General features: G+C 48.7%; 1 protein-coding gene across 1 annotated transcript in view; it reads left to right on the top strand.

Annotated features, from left to right (window-relative positions):
• COPS7B (COP9 signalosome subunit 7B) overlaps positions 1–10887 on the top strand; it is a gene marked incomplete at its 5' end in the record, with an annotated part of 32572 nt that extends 21685 nt beyond the window's left edge. Inside the window, 2 exons of the mRNA XM_080689927.1 lie at positions 928–1033; positions 10639–10887. Coding sequence (XP_080546053.1) covers positions 928–1033; positions 10639–10797 — 265 coding nt within the window. The 3' untranslated portion in view covers positions 10798–10887. The remainder of the gene's footprint in view (positions 1–927; positions 1034–10638) is intronic.
• Positions 10888–20943: the final 10056 nt, after the last annotated feature.

Raw genomic sequence — 20943 nt, 5'->3', positions numbered from 1 at the left:
TTTTGAAACAAAGTCTCACTAAATTGCAGAGAGCCTCACTAAGTAGCTGAGGCTGTCTGTGAACTGTGATCCTCCTGTCTCAGCCTCCCAAGTACTGGAATTACAAGCGTGAGCCATCACGCCTGGCTTAAGCCCCAGTGTATTTGACCAGAAGATGGTATGTTGACCCCTGTCTCAGGGTGTTCTTTAGAAGAGAGTCTTAGAATTCCTGCTTAGGTTTGGTGTTAGATTAGAAACAGAATTACTCTATCGAAAGGTACCATAAATATGGTAAAATGTTAATAATATTGATTTTTTTTTTTTTTTTTGCACTGCGGCTGGAACCCAGAGGCATTCTACCTTCAAGCTGTTTTTATTTGGCAACGGCCTCACTAGGTTGTTGAGAGTCTTGCTACGTTGCCACGGTGACTTTGAACCTGTGGCCCTTCTAGTCTCAGCCTCTCAGTTACTGAGATTACAAGTTTGTACCACCACGCTTAGACACAATATTGAATTTTAAGTGGAGGGTATGTGGATATGCATTGGACTGTCAAATATTTTGTTTATAATTTTTCAAAATAAATAGGGAAAATTAAAAACAAGGGAGGGGTATTGCAATTAGGAAGGAACTGGGAATTTCTGTTTCTTTGTTGAGTAAAATAGTGCCATTTGCAGCGCCTTTCGCAGTCTTTCCTCCAGGTTTGTAGTCTGTTAAACCATTTTCCATGGGATACAAAGGTTGGCCATTGGAAGTGTATGCCAAGAAACTACCACAAACCACCACTTGTCCCCGTATATTCTGTGTTAAATGTTTAGACGAGCTTATCATCTTGAGGTAGGGAAGGGGCAGGAGCTCTGGGGCTGGGGGTTATTAACAAAAGTCCCATGAGGTGCTGGGAGGGAGATTCCTCGGAGCCTCAGCAGCTCAGGGCTGGCTTTCTCTTGCAGGTGTGATGGCTGTGAAGCGGTTCTGCTAGGCATTGAGCAGCAGGTTCTGAGAGCCAACCAGTACAAAGAGAACCACCACCGGACCCAGCAGCAGGTGGAGGCAGAGGTAAGGAGGAAGACGGGGCGGTTGCTCCTTTCTCCAGGGTGTGCGTACATGTTCCTTTGTGGGGGTTTTTTCTTTTCTTTTTTTGGTGGTACTGGGAATGAAACCCAGGGGCTTTCTACCTCTGGGCTATACTCCCAGACCTATTTTTATATTTTATTTTGAAACAGGGTCTCACTAAGTTGCAGAGAGCCTCACTAAGTAGCTGAGGCTGGCTGCGAACCTACAATCCTCCTGTCTCAGCCTCCTAAGTACTGGGATTATAAGTGTGTGCCACCATGCCTGCCTTAGGTTTTCTTTTTTTCAGTACTGGGGATGGAACCCAGGGGCATTCTACCTTTGAGCTACACAGAGCCCTATATTTTTATTCTTTATTTGAAACAGGGTCTTACTGGGTTGCAAAGGGTCTCACTTAGTAGATGAGGCTGTCCTCAAACTGTGATCCTCCTGTCTCAGCCTCCCAAATGCTGGGATTACAAATGTGTGCCACCACGCCCGACTAGACTAGGGTTTTTGTTTTTGATGTGTGTCTTGATATAGCTAACAGTCTCCTACAGGCATGATGTTTGGGGTGGGGCTATAGAGTTAGTTGGGCACAGCTCTTGCCCTTGGTCCTCTCAGCCTCCCTTTTGATTCTTGGCTGGTAGAGGGTGAGCAGGCTTGGATGCAGAGGAGGTTGTCATTCCTTAGTGTGCACATACTGTGCAGCTATAGAGCAAAAGAAAACAAGGTTGAGGACTGTGTTTGGGCCTTAAGGATGGATAGAAGGGGTCTTACACTGTTTGGAAGCGCAGTGATAGAGCACTGCCTAGCATAGGAAGATCCTGGCTTCATCCTCAGCACTGGAAAAAAAAAAAGCTTAGAGGGCTGGTGATTGCCAGCTGTGAGGTGAAGGTGTGGGCCTCAGAACCTGGCAGCTCTGTGCTTCCCCAGTGCAGTACTAGGTCATAGCATTGGATCATAAGTGTGCGCCACCACATCGGGCCTATTATAAGCATTTTAAGTGCATGATGTATTTCATACTTAAAAGAAGGGAAAGTTCAGTGGATAAAATAAAAAAGCAAAAGGATATGAATGTACTTTTAGTGATAACCAGGGAACTCCTGGTTGTTTAGTATACTTTTAGCCTCTTGGATGAATGCAGGTTCTAGCCTTTATTTTTTATTTTTATTTTTATTTTTTGGTGGTATTTGGGGGTGGAACCCAGAGGCTTTCTACCTCCGGGCTATACTCCCAGACCTATTTTATATTTTATTTGGAAACAGGGTGTCACTAAATTGCTGAGAGCCTCACTAAGTAGCTGAGGCTGGCTGCAAACCTGTGCGATCCTCCTGTCTCAGCCTCCCAAGCGCTGGGGTTACAAGCGTGCGCCACCACACCGGGCAAAGGTTCTAGCCTTTATGTTCTGGGCATTTATATGCCTGTAGAGAGATTTGTGGAACTGTAAGATCAAGAACGTTGGTCTTTTTTAACATTAGAAGTCCTTTTTTAGTGTGGCTGGGCTTGGTGTGTCAGAGGTATTTGAATACATTTTTAAAATCAGGTGTCCAAGAGTGGCAGAGAGGGGCCCAGAATCCTGATAGAAACATAAGAAATGAGTAGATGCACTTTTCAAAGAGGGATTTATGAAATTTGGAGATTCCCTCCACCTTGAAAACAAGGCCCGTGTATATTTGTCTTTGTAAAACAAGCTCCTGTCCTGTGCCTGACCCACAGTAGGTGCTCCAGTATTGGACTGCGTGCCTCTGCTGGATGTCTGTGTTCGTGGACTGCTCACCTTTTCATGAGCTTTTCATGAGCCTCCACCATGTACATATGTTCCATCCATGGCCGTTTTTAATTCAACATTAGCAAAGGTAAAGACAGGAAGATAAGCCTGCTGCGTCTCTAGTGAGCTGTGCGGGCACCTTCCCGACAATGGAAGCCTTGAGCTGACCCTGGATGAGGTCTGAGCAAAGTAGGCAGGGCTCCTCACTCTCTTTTCTGTTTATTTCTCTCTGTAAACCAAATCCTGGGGAAACTGAGGGTTGGAGGGTCCCCAGGCCCTGTCTCCCCATGTAAAACTTAGACCTTTAACGAGCTGGGGCTTTGGGAGGGGCGCTAGACCTTTAACGAGCTGGGGCTTTGGGAGGGGCGCACTCCCTGCGGGCTCCCTGCAGGCCCTCTGCTCTCTGACCATTGTGGGCAGGTGGTGTGGTAGAAGATGAATGCTACTAGTTTTAGAATTGTGTCCCCTTGGTGTCTTTCTGTGCTGACTGGCATCAGTCAAAAGCTGCTGTGAACACATGTTTGAGGTCCCCCGTCCTTGTACAACAGTGCCAAGTTTTTTGTTGTTAGTGGCACTGGGGATTGAACCCAGATGTATTCCATCTCCAAGCTATACCCCCAGCCCTTTTTATTTTTTATTTTGACACAGGGCCTTGCTGAGTTGCCGAGGTTTGCCCCCAACTTGCATTTCCCCTGTTTCAGCCTCCCAAGTAACTGGGATTACTGGTGTGTGCCAGCACAGCTCAGTTATGTTGGTTTTATTTTAATTTTTTAAATTTTTTCCAGTACTGGGAATGGAACCCAAGGGCATTCTACCTCTGACTTATACCCCCAATCCTATTTTTTTATTTTTTATTTTTAAACAGGGTCTCACTAAGTTGTAGGGGGGCCTTACTAAGTAGCTGAGGCTGGCCTTGAACCTTTGATCCTCCTGTTTCAGCTTCCCAAGTACTGGGATTACAAGTGTGTACCACCATGCCCGGTTTTATTTTTCTTAATATATTCTTATTGGGGCATTGTAGCCTCACATAATAATGTACTTCAGGGTGATAGGGACATGACGCTCACAGTACTTGGTGAGCTTCCCCCCCGGCTCCCTCCCATTCCCGTACATGATATGTGGGCTCTTAAATCATGATGATTTTTTTTTTTTTGGTGGGGGGGTGGAACCCAGAGGCTTTCTACCTCCGGGCTATACTCCAGACCTATTTCTATTTTATTTGGAAACAGGGTCTCACCAAGTTACTGAGAGCCTCACTAAGTAGCTGAGGCTGGCTTCGAACCTGTGCGATCCTCCTGTCTCCGCCTCCCAAGCGCGGGGATTACAAGCGTGCGCCACCACGCCCGGCTATGACGATTTTTTTAAAAAGAGAGCCAGCACGTGCAGATTTTTTATAGGTGGCCTGTTTTTGGAAAATACAGCAACCCCTGCTGGCAGAACCTCCTTCTGCCTCCAGGTGGTGGTAAGGATTTCCATTGGAGAGAAAAATCGGAGGAAGAGGCAAGGCTCCCTCCACCTCCAGCCCCAGTGATCGCTGGGCATCATGGTCTTCTAGAACACAGGGGACAGACCGACCAGACGAGAGCGAGAGCTCAGAGCCCTGTTGTTCTGTATTCAGTCGTGCGTGGTCTGGCACCGAGCGTAGGTGCCGATTGCCCCCTGCTTGAAGTGCGCAAAAGGTGCTCGCCAAGCACAGCTGGCTTGAAAAGAAAACAGGTCTGCAGGAGCAAGGCGAGGCGCCATCCCCGCCATCCCCGTGCGCCTGCTTCTGCTCCCTTCCACGCCAGCTGGGAGCTGAGCTGTGAATCTCCTCTCATTGCCCTTCCATGTCGGCGCTCCTCTCGAGGGCGAGACTTGACATACCCCATCTCATAGCAACTGTTCCGGTGAGTTACCCCTTCCAGAGCCTGCCCTCTGAACGAAGTCAGCCCTATCTTAAAGTGCCCAAGAATAGTCTCTCCTTTTAGCCCGTCACAGAAATAACTTAGTATTTAGTCATAACTCCCTTGTGCCTGGGGGAGGTGGGGCAGGAGCATTAGGAGCCGTTTTATTGTCTCTAAGCGAGCACTCTGGATGGGAAGGAGTGCTTGGCTGCAGCATCACATTTGATTTTGATTTTGAAATGGATTTTTCTTTATATCTGAATGTACCCTTGTCTGGTGTTGTTTGGAATGTTAATATATGGCTATTGTTCAGGGTTTGTGAAATAGGCTGTAGTCCACCCATGTAGCTAATACAGCAGAAGTAAGCTCTATTTTCCATTATGTAGAAAATCCCCCAGGAGCTAAGCCAGTGGTAAATCTTGGGGCTTGTTGGCTATTAGAGCCCGCTCAGAGTGTGCCTCCTGCACCTCCTGGAGAGGGCTTCTCTCCTTCCCCGGTTCTCCTTTTCTTTGTAGCACTTTTCACCGTGAGCTGTTTTTTCTTTTCTGTGTTTGCTTTGCCCCATAGCTGAAGGAAGTTTTCCTGCCTTCTTTTCTCTCTTTTTGCCTGAGGATTTAAGGTCTCTGAAAGAGCCAGCCTGCATTTTTTGCCAGCAGATAGAATCCCACTGGAAGGTTCACAAGGCCCATGTTTGACGAGCTTGCCAAACTCTAGGTCCCCTGGTAGGTGGAACAGGGATGGTGAGAAGCCAGGCTCCCTAAGAGATTCAGAAAGGGGCCGGTCACTTGTAGGCCACAAAAGACACGTCTGTGGAGTGTCATCAGTTGAAGAGGTCTCTCTAAAAGGAATTAGACATCTCAAAGTCTGTAAGGCCGAGAGGTTTTTTTTTTTGTTTTGTTTTGTGGTACTAGGGGTAGAACCCAGGGGCTTTTCTACCTCCAGGCTATACTCCAGACCTATTTTATATTTTATTTGGAAACAGGGTCTCACTGAATTGCTGAGAGCCTCACTCAGCAGCTGAGGCTGGCTTCGAACCTGTGCGATCCTTCTGTCTCAGCCTCCCAAGCGCTGGGATTACAAGAGTGCGCCACCACGCCCGGCTTCTGCCCAGCTTCTCACTTGGTTCTTAATATTTCCTGTAACCATGAGTTTGCCATTGGCTCAGCTGTCCCTTGTGGGTTCTGGTGTTTACAATGCCAGCAGTAGGGCCAAGGGTGTGGCTCAGTGTTGAGCACATGCCTAGTAAGTACAAGGGCCTGTGCAAAACAAAACAAGAAGACAAGGACACAGCTAGCCGAGCAGGGCACTGTCCTGGAACCCAGCGTGCGGCCACAGCTGTCCCCTGTGGAGGAGAAAGGCCCCGTTTCTTGGGCTAAGAGAACTCATCCCAGGAGCCGCTCTTCCTCTGCAGTGTTTATACTTTGCTTTCGAGTGGTAGCCACTGTAGTTTCATCTGTGTCTTGTTGGAGCACTGAGGCTCCCTGGCCCCTGAAGGAAACGTGGGTGAGCAGTTGGAGCAAGGCACTGCCAGCCAAGCGCTGCTGGGGAGGCAGGTCAGTGTGGGCCAGGGAGGCCAGGCCAGGGCAGGCTGTGTGAAAGAGACACTCGGCTCTCCAGCTGTGACCGGAAGTCTGGAAGGCACTGTGCCTGGGCTGAACCCAGGGCTGCGAATGGCTGAAAGGCAGATGGAATGACTGCTTCCAGGTGTGGCTGGAGTGCAGGCCGTGTGTTGAGCAGGGAAGGAAAGTGGTGTTTAAAGGGAGAGAGAGAACCGAGTTTTCCCTGGCCTGTCTCTTTTTTCTTGTAGACCAGGGTCACTGACCACCCAAGATGGTATCTTATTGAGAGGTGGTTTCTGGAAGCGGAAGCACTCAGGAAGTGAGCAGGCATTTGAAGAAGGGAAAGGCGCCGCGCTTCTCTCCCTGAGAAGTTCTTAGCAGAGTCCCGAACTGAAGCTTTGAGATAGGACTGAGTTACCTCGAGGAGGGAGGTGGGGTTATCACAGTGGGTGTGGCAGTGAAGACAGCAGAGGCTGGTGAACAGGCCCTTGTGCGCGTGTGGCCTCCATCAGGACGGCGGGGAGCCTGTGCGCTCCTGTCTGAGTACAGGACATCGCAAGCGGCAAGCCTTGAAAAGAGCACGTGCACGGCACAGCCAGCGCTGTGCGGTTGCAGAGGCCACCGCCATGGTAGAGTTAAGAGAACTATACTCTTCTGCTATTTGACTCTTTGTGTGTGTGTGGTACTGGGGGTTGAGCCCAGAGGCATTCTTCCTCTCAGCTACACCCTCAGCCCTATTTTTTATGCTTTATTTTGAAACAGGGTCAGCTGGGCGTGGTGGCCCACGCTTGTAATCCCAGCACTCAGGAGGCTGAGACAGGAGGATCGCGGTTCGAAGACAGCCTCAGCTACTACTTAGTGAGGCCCTTTGCAACTCAGTGACACCCTGTCTCAAAATAAAGAATAAAAAATAAAGCTGGGGTGTAGCTCGGAGGTAGAATACCCCTGGGATCATCATCCCCAGTACTGCCAAAAAAAAAAGAGGGTCTCACTAAGAGCCGGAGGGCCTCACTAAGTAGCTGAGGCTAGCCATGAGCCTTGATTCTCCAGTCTCAGACTCCCAAATGCTGGGATTATAAGCCTGAGGCACCACGCCCGGCTGACTATTTAATTAATTAATTAATTAATTTATTTATTTATTTTTGGTGGTACTGGGGTTCCTGGAAACCCTTCTACCTCCAGGCTACACTCTCAGACCTATTTTATATTTTTAATTGGAAACAGGGTCTCTTAAGCCAGCAAGGCTGGCTTCGAACCTGCGCGATCCTCCTGTCTCCGCTCCCAAGTGCGGGGATTACAAGTGTGCGCCACCACGCCTGGCCTTACTTTTTTTTTTTTTTTTTTTTTTTTGTGGGTCTGGGGATGGAACCCAGGGGCATTTGACCTCCGAGCTACACCCCCTGCCCTATTTTTTATTCTTTATTTTGAAACCGGGTCTCACTGAGTTGCAGAGGGCCTCACTAAGTAGCTGAGGCTGTCCGCAAACCACGATCCTCCAGGTCTCAGCCTCCCGAGTGCTGGGATTACAAGCATGCACCACCATGCCCGGCTTACTTTATTTTTTAATAAAGCTATTTTGTTAAATGAGAAAGGTAATAATTTGCTTGGAAAGATACCATTTTTGGAAAATTAGGCCTTGTAATGAAAACATAGTTTTCTAATGTCTTGCTTGATTAAAATTTTGTCAGCTTTTGGAAAAGTGATAAAACATGCGCTCTGTAGCCCAGCATGGTGGCACGCTTGTAGCCCCTAGTATTTGGGAGGCTGAGACAGGAGGGTCCACAGGTTCTCGGCCTCAGCGGGAGGAGGGCCTCAGTTACTTAGTGAGGCCCTCCACAACTCAGACTGTTTCAAAATAAAGAATAAAAAATGGACTGGAGGTGTAGCTCAGAGGTAGAATGCCCCTGGGTTCAATCCTCAGTTCCACAAAAACAAACAAACAAACAAACAAACAAACATGTGCTCTGAAGTACTGTTCAACTTCTCACACTGGCTCTCAGAGGTGATTGGCTCGTGAAGAAGAAACTATCCTAGGCCACGTGTTCCTTCAGTGAGGGTTTTTTGTTTTTTTTTAATGGGTTCTGGGGATTGAGTGCAGGGCTTCCACATGCTAGGCAAGCACTCTTAATACAGAGCTGCCCCCTCAGCCCCTCAGTTTCAATTAATCTTCCTTCTAATGCTTAGAAAGTATGTTCAGCTGGAGAAGCCTTAGAATATTATTTTATAAAACAGTGCTACCTGAGAAACGGTATTTATTATTCTCTCCCCTAAGACCATCAGAACAGTCTTTGGCATTGGGCGTGGCGGCCCATGCGTGCTAACTCAGTACTTGGGTGGCTGAGACAGGAGGATTGCAAGTTTGAGGACAGCCTCAGCAATGTAGAGAGATTTTCAGCAAGCAAGTGAGAACCTATTTCAGAACAAAATATAAAAAGGACTAGTGGGCCGGGCGTGGTGGGCACGCTTGTCATCCCCGCGCTTGGGAGGCGGAGACAGGAGGATCGCGCAGGTTCGAACCCAGCTGTGCTGGCTTAGGAGACCCTGTTTCCAAATAAAAATGTAAAAAATAGGTCTGGGAGTGTAGCCCAGAGGTAGAAGGGCTTCCAGGAACCCCAGTACCACACACACACACACACCAAAAAAAAAAAAAAAAAAAAAAAAAAAGGACTAGGGCTCAATTCCCAGTACCAAAACAAACAAACAAAAATAAAAGCCAGATGTGATAGTGCACACCTGCAGTCCCTGTACTTGGTAGGCTGAGACAGGAGGATTGCAGTTTTAAGACCAGCAAAAAAGAATATGGAAACTATAAAACAGGAGAAGGCCTTTGACTTTCTCACCAACACACTTATGCCATATTCTGCGCCAGCCTTCTTTCACTTCCCTTTAATGATTTTTTTTAAGGCTAATATTTATTTGAGTAGCCAACTCAACCCCACCACATCCTCTTTTTTTGTGTGTGGTACTGGGGATGGAACCCAGGGACATTCTACCTCCGAGCTACAACCCCTGCTCTTTTATTCTTTTGTTTTATTTATTTATTTATTTATTTATTTATATTATTATTTTTTTTTTTTTGTGGTACTGGGGGTGGAACCCAGAGGCTTTCTACCTCCAGGCTATACTCCCAGACCTTTTTTTTTTTTAATATTTTATTTGGAAAGAGGGTCTCACTAAGTTGCTGAAAGCCTCACTAAGTAGCAGGGGCTGGCTTCAAACCTGTGCAATCCACCTGTCTCAGCCTCCCAAGCGCGGGGATTATAAGCATGCGCCACCACGCCCCGCATATTCTTTTGTTTTAAAACAAGGTCTCAGTGAATTGTGGAGCGCCTCACTAGGCAGCTGAAGCAGCTGCGATCCTGTGTCCTCCTGTCTGTCTCAGTTTCCCAAGTACTGGGATTACAGGTACGCGCTACCACGCCCCCACCATCTCCTTCTTCTACCTTCATTTTCTCTGCTTTTTTTCTTTCAACGAGCTGAAGAGCAAAGATAAAGAAGAGCCATCAGAATTGGTGTTGGGAATGTGTAAATGAACAGGCACTGGACTATGTGCTTGGAAGTAAAAACTGGTAGTTACTTTTTTTATGGTATAGGAATGGAACCCAGGTACATTCTACCTCTGAATTCACTCCCAGCCCTACTTTTTTATTCTTTATTTTGAAACAGGGTCTCAGTGAGTAGCAAAGGGCCTCACTAAGTAGCTGAGGCTGTCCTCGAACTGCGATCCTCCTGTCTCAGCCTCCTGAGTACTGGGATTACAGGTGTGGGCCACCACATCCGGTTTATTCCTTATTTTGAAACTGGGTCTCACTGAGTTGCAAAGGGCCTCACTAAGTAGCTGAGGCTGTCCTCGAACTGCGATCCTCCTGTCTCAGCCTCCCAAATGCTGGGATTACAGTGTGTGCCACCACGTCTGGCCACCCCCCACTTCCTTAACAGAAAAGGTGTGTTGCCCACAGGAGCATGAGGAATTGCCAGGTGTTTTCCTACATTTTCTTCACTTGTCACTTGGTTGGCTGACGTTCATCCTGTGGGTGTTACTCAAGAAGAGCTCATGGGCTGTATTCTCACGGTTCTGTGAAAATACTGTGCTTTCTACATGGGGCAGCATTGGCTCAGTAGAGTGGGCTTGGGTCGCCTTCCTTTGGCCAGGACTTTTTTCCACGCCTGTGCCACCTCTGCTGGGTGGTCTGCTAGACAGCGTTGGTTCCGTGTTCCTGCTGGGTTTGCCTCCGCCTCTCTGCCAGGAGGACCCCCATTTGTTTCTCGAAACCACTTTAGACTTTCCTCCGGCAGGATCTGGCGGCTTCTCTGTGTGGCCCTCATTACAGTTAGAGCAAGTTTCAGTGACTGTTGGCTGCGTGCGGCCGAGCGCTCCAGTGCTGTCTCTCTCTCCAGGTTACCAACATTAAGAAGACGCTCAAGGCCACCGCGTCCTCCTCTGCTCAGGAAATGGAGCAGCAGCTGGCTGAGCGGGAGTGCCCGCCGCACGCTGAGCAGAGGCAGCCCACCAAGAAGATGTCCAAAGTGAAAGGTCTGGTCTCCAGCCGCCACTAGGGCTGGCCGGGCAGCTGGCACTCACCAGGCCTGGGTCAGGTGGGGAGGGCGCGCAGGGCCTGTTTCCCCCCTCCCCACCTGCAGTGAGTTCCAGACCTGCCCGCCCCCACCAGCGCCTCCCCACCGTTGGTACCGGTCCAGAAGAACCGTCTTTTCTCCCTCCCCAGCGTCCCCTTCAGACTCAGGGCTCCATGGATGCCACCCAGCAGAGTGGACACTGCCCGGCTCCCTCCGGAGGTTCTGCCTCTCGGGCTGGCCTCCTCCATTGTTCTTTGTCTCCATGTCAGTCAGGCTGGTCGAAGGCGGAGGCCGCGCGGATGATGCGGAGGGCCCCTCTCAGCAGGGAGGGCCTGCCTTCTCCAGCCCCTGCACCGCCCCGCCCACGGGGCAACCATCTCTAGCCAGGTACCCACACTTGTTGTTCCCCTCTCCTGCCTTATCCCTTGTTGGCAGCCCCAGTTCAGGCCACGGAGGGATGTGATGCTGGGCTATGTTTACTAAACCTGCGGGTTTTCAGCCTCTTAGGCCCAGCTTGGATCTCTCGTCCGTTGGGAGTACTGGGCTGACTAACCTCTGGTATCTGAGCACAGACGGAGGGTGCTGAGGGGCTGTTGGGTGGCAGAAGTTGTTCTCCCAGTGCGTGCCCTGGCTGCCACTCCTCCTGCCGCCTCCGCCCGCTCGGCTGTGTTTCAGTGTGGGCCGGCTGCTGGCTCTTGCTCTCCCAAGACCGCTCATACCTCCTGGCTTCCCCGTGGCGGGCACGGTGGCTGAGGCCCCGCAGTTGGGCGAAGGCCGTCGCTGCTTCCGTCTCTTCCTTCCCACCCCCCCTTGGCTGGTGACCCAGAGCCCTCTGATGACAGCGTACTCCTGGCCAGAGAAAAGGACTTGACTAGACTTTCTGAACTTGAACAGTTTCAGGTTATATTTTAATTTTTTTTTGTACAGGTTGATTCTAATACATTTCAACATGCTTTTTTCTCCCCATGTGTCAACATTTGTTATAGACTAATCGCCGGGGACTTTCACCTGGTTGGAGGGTGGCATGTGTGTATGTGTGTGTGTTTTGTTTTTATAAGGGGAGGTGGAGATCCTGGACTGCTACTAAAGTTCATCAAGGAAAAAGCACATTTAGAACAAAAAATAAAAGTGTAGATTTGATGTATGTGACTGGAGTGTGGGGCTGCATAGCTAATAGATCTGGGGGAGGCGGTAATCACGGTGGCTGGGGTCATGTGTTGCTACCATGGTGAAAAAATGGGATTCTCCTTTTTCCAAAATGTCCAGCAAATGCCTACCGCCGATCCAGTGTTAAAGTGTTTTCATTTCCCTTTCACACCGGTCCATGTGCCCTACAACACTGTGCCCAACCAGGGAATTAAGCTTAATTCCCCAAGTGTGTTTCCTATCCCTGGCCAGATGCTCTGTGGAAAGGGGTTCTGTGACTAATAAACGTGGCATCCCTGCACCCCATACCCTCATTGGAAATTCATTGTGAAGGTCTCGCACAAGTCCTGGGGCAGCCTGTGCCCACACTTATTTCACTACCAAGTCCTTTGGGTCATATTTAGTGGGACACATTTTGGGAAAGTTTTAGGATGTATATATTTTGGGATATACACACATATATATCCTAAAAATAGTATATAAAGTTAATACAATAAAAATATATTTTTTGGTACTGGAGATTGAACTCAGGCATTCTACCTCTGAGCTACATCCCTAGCCCTATTTTATTTTTATTTTGAAATAGAGTCTTTCTAGGTTGATGAGAGTCTCACTACTTGCTGAAGCTGTCCTTGAACCTGTGATTCTCCTGTCTCAGCCTCCCAGGTACTGAGGTTAAAGTTGTGCAGTACCATGCCAAGCTGGAAATTATGTTTCTCACAAACCCTAAGAGAGACTAAACATCCAGACACCTATTTTTTATATTTTGATTTGGAAAGTTTTTTTTTTTTTTTAGGTCTGGGATGGAACTCAGAGGCATTTGACCTCCAAGCTATACCCCCTGCCCAATTTTTTTCTTTATTTTGAAACCGGGTCTCACTGAGTTGCAGAGGGCCTCACTAAGTAGCTGAGGCTGTCCACGAACTGCAATCCTCCAGTCTTAACCTTCCAAATGCTGGGACTACAAGCATGCGTCACCATGCCCGGCAGAAACAGGGTCTCATAAGCCAGCCGGCTTGGAACCTGCGCAATCCTCCTGTCTCCACCTCCCAAGCGCAGGGATTACAAGCGTGCGCCACCACGCCTGGCTCGCTCAGTCTTGATACGCTGCCTTTCATCCTTGTTCTACTCAAGGGCCTAAGCTGGCGGGCTGGCCCTCTCCTTGGAGCTGCTGCTTCCTTCCGGGAGAAGGGAGGTTGTGGTACCGGCACACTGAAGTGCGGTTCAAAGTGACCTGAGACGCCCACTCCTCTGGCGTCGATAAGGGTAAGCGTTACACTCACCCACTACGTACGAAGGGACAGAAGCGCAAAGGTTCTAAGTGCCGGGTGATGAGTGGCATAGCCGGCTCCACGTTGGGCTGGCGTCCTGTGTGCTGGGTGACGAGTGCCCTCAGGCTGGCCCTTGGTGCTCTCTCGCTTGCTCCTCTGAGCGCCTGTGCTCTTCTGAACTGACACACACAGCTCAGCTTCTGCTTCCCAGACTCACCAAGCCATGTGTTGAGGAAGCAGAGAATGCAGGGCAGGAGCCCAGGGATTGTAGACACAGTGCCGAGCTGCAGTGTTCATGCTCCGTTGGGGGCTCTAGTAACGGCCGGGCCTCCATAGCTGGGCTCAGGTCTGAGATCTGCAGAGCTTCCCTACATGCAAACGCATTCAGAAGATGTCCTCAACCACGGACCTTTTGTGCAGGGGAGGAGATGCTGTGGTATTAAACAGAATCAGCTCCATGGACCAGCATGGGTCAGTTTCTTGTAAGACTGCTGACCTCTGGCTTTCTGACCTCAGCCTCCATCTGGCACAATCTATACACTGCAGTGAGCCTACTGGTGAGCCTGCCTCGAGTGTCTTGGCTTCATGGTCCTAATCTCCCGTTTTCTGTGTTCTTTGTATTCTAAAATTTCCTTAGGGGGGCTTTTCCTTTAAGAGTCCAGTTGGAGATAGCCCCTAGAGTTCAGTTTGTCCCTACTTTACTTTTACACACACTCTACAGGTCGTGTGAGCCACTCCCATGTCTGCACTTGTGTGCGCAAAAACCAGACCTTCATCTGCCAGCACGAATAGTCAGCAGCCACTGGACATTTCTCTTTGCCATCTCCCAGGACTGTTCAGTGTCCAAGTGTATGAGTTTCCTATGGCTGTGGTAACAAGATTGCAGATTTTGCAGCTTGGAAAATGTCGGCAGGATTGGCTTGTTGAAGACTCTGGCAGAGTGATGGAAGTGACTCAAGGCTAAACTAGAAAAGGTGCTGCAGCCGGGCGTGGTGGCGCACGCTTGTAATTCCCGTACTTAGGAGGCCGAGACAGGAGGATCGTGCAGGTTTGAAGCCAGCCTCAGCTACTTCGTGAGGCTCTCAGCAACTTAGTGAGACCCTGTTTCCAAATTAAATACAAAATAGGTCAAGGTCGAGGTGTAGCCCAGAGGTAGAAGGGCCCTGGGTTCCATCCCCAGTACCACAAAAAAAAAAAAAAAAGAAAAGAAAAGAAAAGAAAAGGAAAAAAAGAAGGTGCTACAGGGTCCACCTACCTGTTTTGAGTCACAGGGGGACCTCCAGGCAACGCTATAAGAATTGGAGCTTGGCCTATAATCCTAGGTGCTCAGAAGGCTGAAGCAGGAGGATCGCAGCTTCAGGCCAACCTGGGTAACTTAGGGAGACTGTCTCAAAATACAAAAAAGGGCTGGGTGCAGCTTAGTGACAGTGCTTGCCCAGCACGTTCAAAGCCCTGTCTGGGTTCAGCCTCTACTACTGCTCCTGCCCCTCCCTCAGAGTGTGCTTAGCTGAGGCTGCCTTGCTGGAGAGAGCGGGGGAGGCGGGGAGCAGAGGAGATGTGCAAGGAGTCTGCACATAGCACAGGTGCCAGCGGCCTTCAGCTGGATCCAGCTCACTCCTTGAGGCTGGTGCCAAGCGGAGCCCGGGTGAGCTCTGCCCTGCTCTCCCCACACTGCAGATTGGTCAGGACAATAAATGCTGCTCTTTGAGCTACATGGTCTGGAGCAGATGATATCTATGTCAATGAGAATAGTTCTTCCTTGACTCGAATTCCTTCATGTGTGTGTACCAATAGCCATTCTACACACATAGATTAAAAAAAAATCTTAATTGAAGCTGGGTATGGTGGTGCTTGCCTGTAATCCCAGTACATGGGAGGCTGAAACAGGAGGATCGCAAGTTCAAGGTTAGCACATAGTAAATTATCAAGACCTTTTTCAAAATAAAAAGGAAGCTGGGTGTGGTGATATATGCCCATAACCCAGTATTTGGGAGACCTTGAATGGAGGAATACAGGTTCATGACCAGCCTCAGCAACTTAGTGAAGCCCTCTGCAACTTAGACCTTGCTTCAGGATAATAAAATAGGGCTGGGGGTATAGCTAACTCCCCCCATCTTGAAATGACAAAACCATAGAAATGGAGACAAGTTTAGTGGTTGCTGGGGGTTGTGGGGGCCGGGGGTGGTAGGAGGAGAGATGTGAGTGTGGGTACAAAGGAGCCGAGGGTATAGTTCACTGGACAGACACAAATTCAGACGGACAAATTTCAGATATATTTTTATCTGTATATGTGTACATGTGTGTTTCCACCTCCATAGGTCTGAGGATCCCTTGGGGGGGGGGTGTGCACATGTGTGCTGGGAATGGCACCCAGGGCCTCCTGCAGGCCTCTGTGTCCTACATGGAACGAATGCTGTACCACCGAGCTATATTCTCAGCTCCTATCCCCCAACCCCAGCAACCACTATACTTGTCTCTATATTTTTTGGTTACACTGAGGATTGAACCCAGAGACATTCTATTGAGTTGTACCTCTAGCTCTTTTTATTTTTTATTTTGAAACAGGGTCTTATTAGGTTGCCGAGAGTCTCACTAAGTTGCTGAGGCTGGCTGCGAATCTGTGATCCTCCTGTTTGAGCCTCCCAATTATTAGGATTACAGGATGCACCACCAGACCTGACTTAAATTTGTCTCCCTTTCTAGGACTTGAAGATTGTGAGATTGAACCCAGGGGCAGTCTACCTCTGAGCTGTATCCCAGTCCTATTTTTTTTTTTATAAGTTACAGCATGCTGGCCTTGAATTTGTTATCCTGTCTCAGTCTCCCAAATAGTGGGATTGTGGCTACTTGTCTAGCAGCATTTTTGTTCTTGTGTTGGGGATCAAACCCAGAGCCTGTGCATGCTAGGCAAGTGCTCTACCACTGAACTGTACCCCAGCCTCCTCCACAATGTTAAATTAAGCTGGGCATGGTGGTTCATGCTTGAAGTACCAGTACTTTGGAAGCTGAGACGGGAGGATCACAGGTTGGAGACTAGCCTCAACAACTGAGGCCCTCCACAACTTAGTGAGACCCTATTTCAGAAGATAAAATATAAAATGGGGCTAAGGGGGTAGCTCTGAAGTAGAATGCTCTGGGCTCAATCCCAGTACTCCCTCCCCCTCAAATAGGGCTGTGGCTATAGCTCAGAAGTAGAATGCCCTTGGTTCAATCCCCATTACCACCCCTCTCCGCGCGCATAAAAAGGCTGGGAATAGTTGCTGCATGCATATAATTCCAGTACTTAGGAGGCCAAGACTGGAAGATCACAGGTTCAAGGCCAGCCTCAGAAACTTATCATGACCCTCAGCATCTTAGCAAGACCTTGCCTCAAAATAAAAACATAGGGCTGAGAGTGTAGCTCATAGGTACAGTGCCCTTGGGCTTAATTCTCTGCATGTACACACACACACACACGCACACACACACACACACACACACACGCACACGCACATACACATGCACACGCACGTACTAAAAAGGGCTGGGATGTAGCTTGGAGGTAGAATGCCCTGGGTTTAATGTTGTGTGGAATCACACACTGTAGCTTTGGGAGTGGCGTTTTCCATTCAGTGTCGTTCTCTGGGATTCACCCAGATGGCTGTGTACAGCAGTGCTGAGGCGTCCCATGGGATGATGCCCCATGATGTGGTCAACCATTCAACTACTGAAGGACATATGAGTGATTTCCATCCAGTCTCTGACTATTATCAGTAACGCATGTCTTTGGTATTTTAGTTAGCTTTGTACTGGGGATGGAACTCAGGAGCATTCTACCTCTGAGCTACATCACCAGCTCTTTTATTTATTTTGAAACAGGATCTTGCTAAGTCGATGAGGCTGGCCTCGAACCTGTGATCCAACCACCTCAGCCTCTCAGTACTGGGTTTACAGGCATGCTCACTGCGCTTAGCTTAGTGTGAATTTATTGAGTCACCAATGAGGGCAAATATTTTTATGTGATGATGATCTCATTGCATTTCTTTTTTTGTGACTTGTTCTCTCTAGTTTTTTCCGTTTGGGTTGCTTTTATACTGACTTCTAAGTACTACACAGAGATGACCAGCAGAGGGCAGCAGTGCACCAGCATCCTGAAGGCCTGACACCGGAGCCTAGGGTTTAGCAGCACCTTCTGGGAGGGCTGAGCACAGTTGCCCATGCCTGTAATCTCAGTACTTGAGAGGCTGAGCCAAGAGGATCAGCCCCAGCAATGTAGTGAGACTAGAGTTTGTTTTGTGGTATTGGGGACTGAACCTCCTAGTTACACCCTTAGCACTATTTTTATTTTTTATTTAGAAGCCAGGCCTAGCTAAATTGCTGAGGTTATTTTTGAACCGGTGATGCTCTTGTCTCAGCCTCCCAAGTACTAGAATTACAGTACATTCTAGGCCAAGGCAGAGCCTGGCTGGTGTGGGGGTGAGGTTAAGTCCCTAACTTCAAAATGGAGTTGTCTGAAAGAAATGTCTTTGTAGGCCAGGTGTGATTGCGCACGCTTGGAACCCCAGGATTTGGGAGGCTGAGACAGGAGGATCGTGGTTCACGAACAGCCTCAGCTACTTAATGCCCTTTGCAACTAAGACCCTGTTTCAAAAATAAAGAATAAAGAATAGGGCTGGGCGTGTTGCTCGGAGGTAGAATGCCCTTGGGTTCCATCCCCAACCCCCAGTACTGGAAAAAGAAAGAAAAATGTTTTTGTAGGTCCCTGAGGGTTATAGATGATTTCTTTCCTCTCTCTGTCCTTCTCTCCCTCCCTCTCCCTACCTCTTTCTTTTCACACTGGGGATGGAACCCAGGCCCTTGAACATGCCAGGCAAGCGCACTACCACTGAGCTACACCTCCAGCTCAAAAGCCACTTTTTAAAATTTCGGTACTGGGGATGGAACCCAGGGGCATTCTGCCTCCGAGCTACACCCCTGGTCCCATTTTTTAAAAGTTATTTTTATTTTTTGAAACAGGGTCTCACTGAGTTGTGAAGGGCCGCGCTAAATAGTTGAGGCTGTCTGTGAACCACGATCCTCCAGTCTCCGCCTTCTGAATGCGGGGATTACAAGCATGTGCCACCACGCCTGGCATCCAATGACACTTTTTATGTCCTTGTCGCACTGCCCGAGCCTGGTGTATGCGTGTGTTTGTGTGTGTGTGTGTGCGTGTGTGTGTGTGCATGTGTTTATATGTGTCTACCTCTCAGCCCCCTTGGGGAGCTGAAGCAGCTGAACCAAGGGGCCTGGGTGGCCAGAGGAGTATGGGTGTGGTGGGGTCTTGAAGACACGGCCACCCTTTCACCCTGGGAGGCCAGGGAGCTAGGGAGAAGGGATCCTGGAAATCCCGTCATCCTTTAAGAACCTTTTTTTTTTTTTTTTTTTTTTTTTTGCGGTACTGGAAATGGAACCCAGGGGCATTCTACCTTTGAGTGACACCCTCAGTCCTATTTTTTATTCTTTATTTTGAAACAGGGTCTCACTGAATTGCAAAGGGTCTCCCTAAGTAGCTGAGGCTGTCTACGAACCACGATCCTCCTGTTTCAGCCTCCCAAATGCTGTGATTACAAGCATGTGCCACCACGCCTGGCTCAGAAACTTTTAATTTTGAAATAATTATAGTGTGGAGGCAGAGGAGACTCAGTTTGATCTCACCGGGCACTACCCTGTAACTGAATCCCCTCCCTCTTCCTGTTTCAAGAGGTAAATCTAAAGTTTAACCCCGCTCCTCTAGGAATGACTATGTTACTCCCAGCCGGGAGGAGACTACTCCCTTCCCCCACAAGGCTCATCTCTGCCTACAATTCCTGTGTGCTGTCCCCTCCCCCAACACCCCTAACCAGCAAATTCCGCTTCTGTAACCTGGTGGCCTACCCCTTAAAAGCCCCCTACCCTGGGCAGTAGGAGCGCCCCTCTGGTCTGATTTTAGACTGAGGGCTCCGCCACTGGCCAGCTAATAAAGGCTTCAATTGGCACATTTCCCTTGGGCTCTCCAGTCTCTCATTTCTTGCAAACTCTGCATACAACAATAGATTCACAAGAAGTTGTGGAAATAGTCGAGAAGCTCTGTGTACCTTTCAACCAGTTCCTTCCAACAGTACCTTCTTTTTTTTTTTTTTTTTGGTATTGAAGATTGAACCCAGGGGCATTCTACCTCTGAGCTCTACCCTCAGACCAATTTTTCATTCTTTCTTTATTTTTAATTATTTTTAATTTTTTAAAAAATTTTTTGGTGGTACTGGGGTTCCTGGAAACCCTTCTACCTCCGAACTACACTCCCAGACACCTATTTTATACTTTTTTATTTGGAAACAGGGTCTCTTAAGCCAGCGTGGCTGGCTTCGAACCTGCACTATCCTCCTATCTCCGCCTATCTCCCAAATCTGGGGGATTACAAGCCTGCGCCACCACGCCTGGTGATCATTATTTATTTTTATATTTTTGGTGGTACTGGGGTTCCTGGAAGCCCTTCTACCTCCGGGCTACACTCCCAGACCTATTTTATATTTTATTTTATTTGGAAACAGGGTCTCTTAAACCAGCAAGGCTGGCTCCCAACCAGCACAATCCTTTATTTTTGAAACAGTGTCTCATTAAGTTACAGAGAACCTCACTAAGTTGCTGAGGCTGGCCCCAAACCTGAGATCCTCCTGTCTCAGCCTACCAAGTACTGGGATTACAAGCGTGCACTACCACGCCCAGCTCAGTACCTTCTTTTATAACTTAAGTACAATAGCTAAATTAGGAAACTGACCTGAGTACAACCCAGGCATATTTGGCCTTTCTGAGTTTAGTATGCATTCTTGGGTGCATGTGTGTGTGTATGTGTGCACATATGTGGTTCTGTGCAGTTGTATGGATTCGTGTAGCTCCTACCACAATCAAGAGATAGAATTTCCTCCATCATCCCAGGTCCCTCATGCCAACCCTTCATAGTCACCTCCCCTCACATCCTGTCCTTAAGTCCCAGCAACCACTAAGCTATTCTCAGTCCTTATACTTTTGTCACTTCAAAAATGTTAATCCAGTTGGGCGTGGGGGCTCAAGCTTGTAATTCCAACATTTGGGAGGCTGAGACAGGAGGATCACAGTTTGTAGACAGCCTCAGCTACTTAGTGAGGCCCTTTGCAACTCAGTGAGACCCTGTTTCAAAATAATAAAAAATAGCCGGGCGTGGTGGCGCACTCTTGTAATCCCCGCGCTTGGGAGGCGGAGACAGGAGGATCGCGCAGGTTCGAAGCCAGCCGTGCTTGCATAAGAGACCCTGTTTCAAAAATATAAAATAGGTCTGGGAGTGTAGCCCGGAGGTAGAAGGGCTTCCAGGAACCCCAGTACCACCAAAAAATAAAAAATAAAAAAATAAAAAATAAATAAAAAAAATAAAAAATACGGTTGGGGTGTAGCTCAGAGGTAGAATGCCTCTGGGTTCCGTCCCCAGTATCACACACACACACACAAAAGTTAATCCTGTGTGTGTGTGTGTGTGTGTGTGTGTGTGTGTGTGTGTGTGTGTGTGTTGGGGAGAAGAGGGTGCGTTTGCACAGAGCTGCTCACCATCAGCAGAAGCCTAGGCCAGCCCACCGCCCAGTCCTGAGCCAGCCAGCGCTGTGGCTGGGTGAGCACCACCCGCGTGCTCCTGGCGAGGGGCCTTGCCCGGGGCTGGGTCGTCTGCTGTCTCTGGTGGCTGAGTTCT

Source organism: Muscardinus avellanarius, assembly GCF_963383645.1.
Source record: "Muscardinus avellanarius genome assembly, chromosome: 2".
Lineage (NCBI taxonomy): Eukaryota > Metazoa > Chordata > Mammalia > Rodentia > Gliridae > Muscardinus > Muscardinus avellanarius.
Note: the sequence above shows the minus strand (reverse complement) of the source record. Positions and strands in the feature narration are given on the sequence as shown.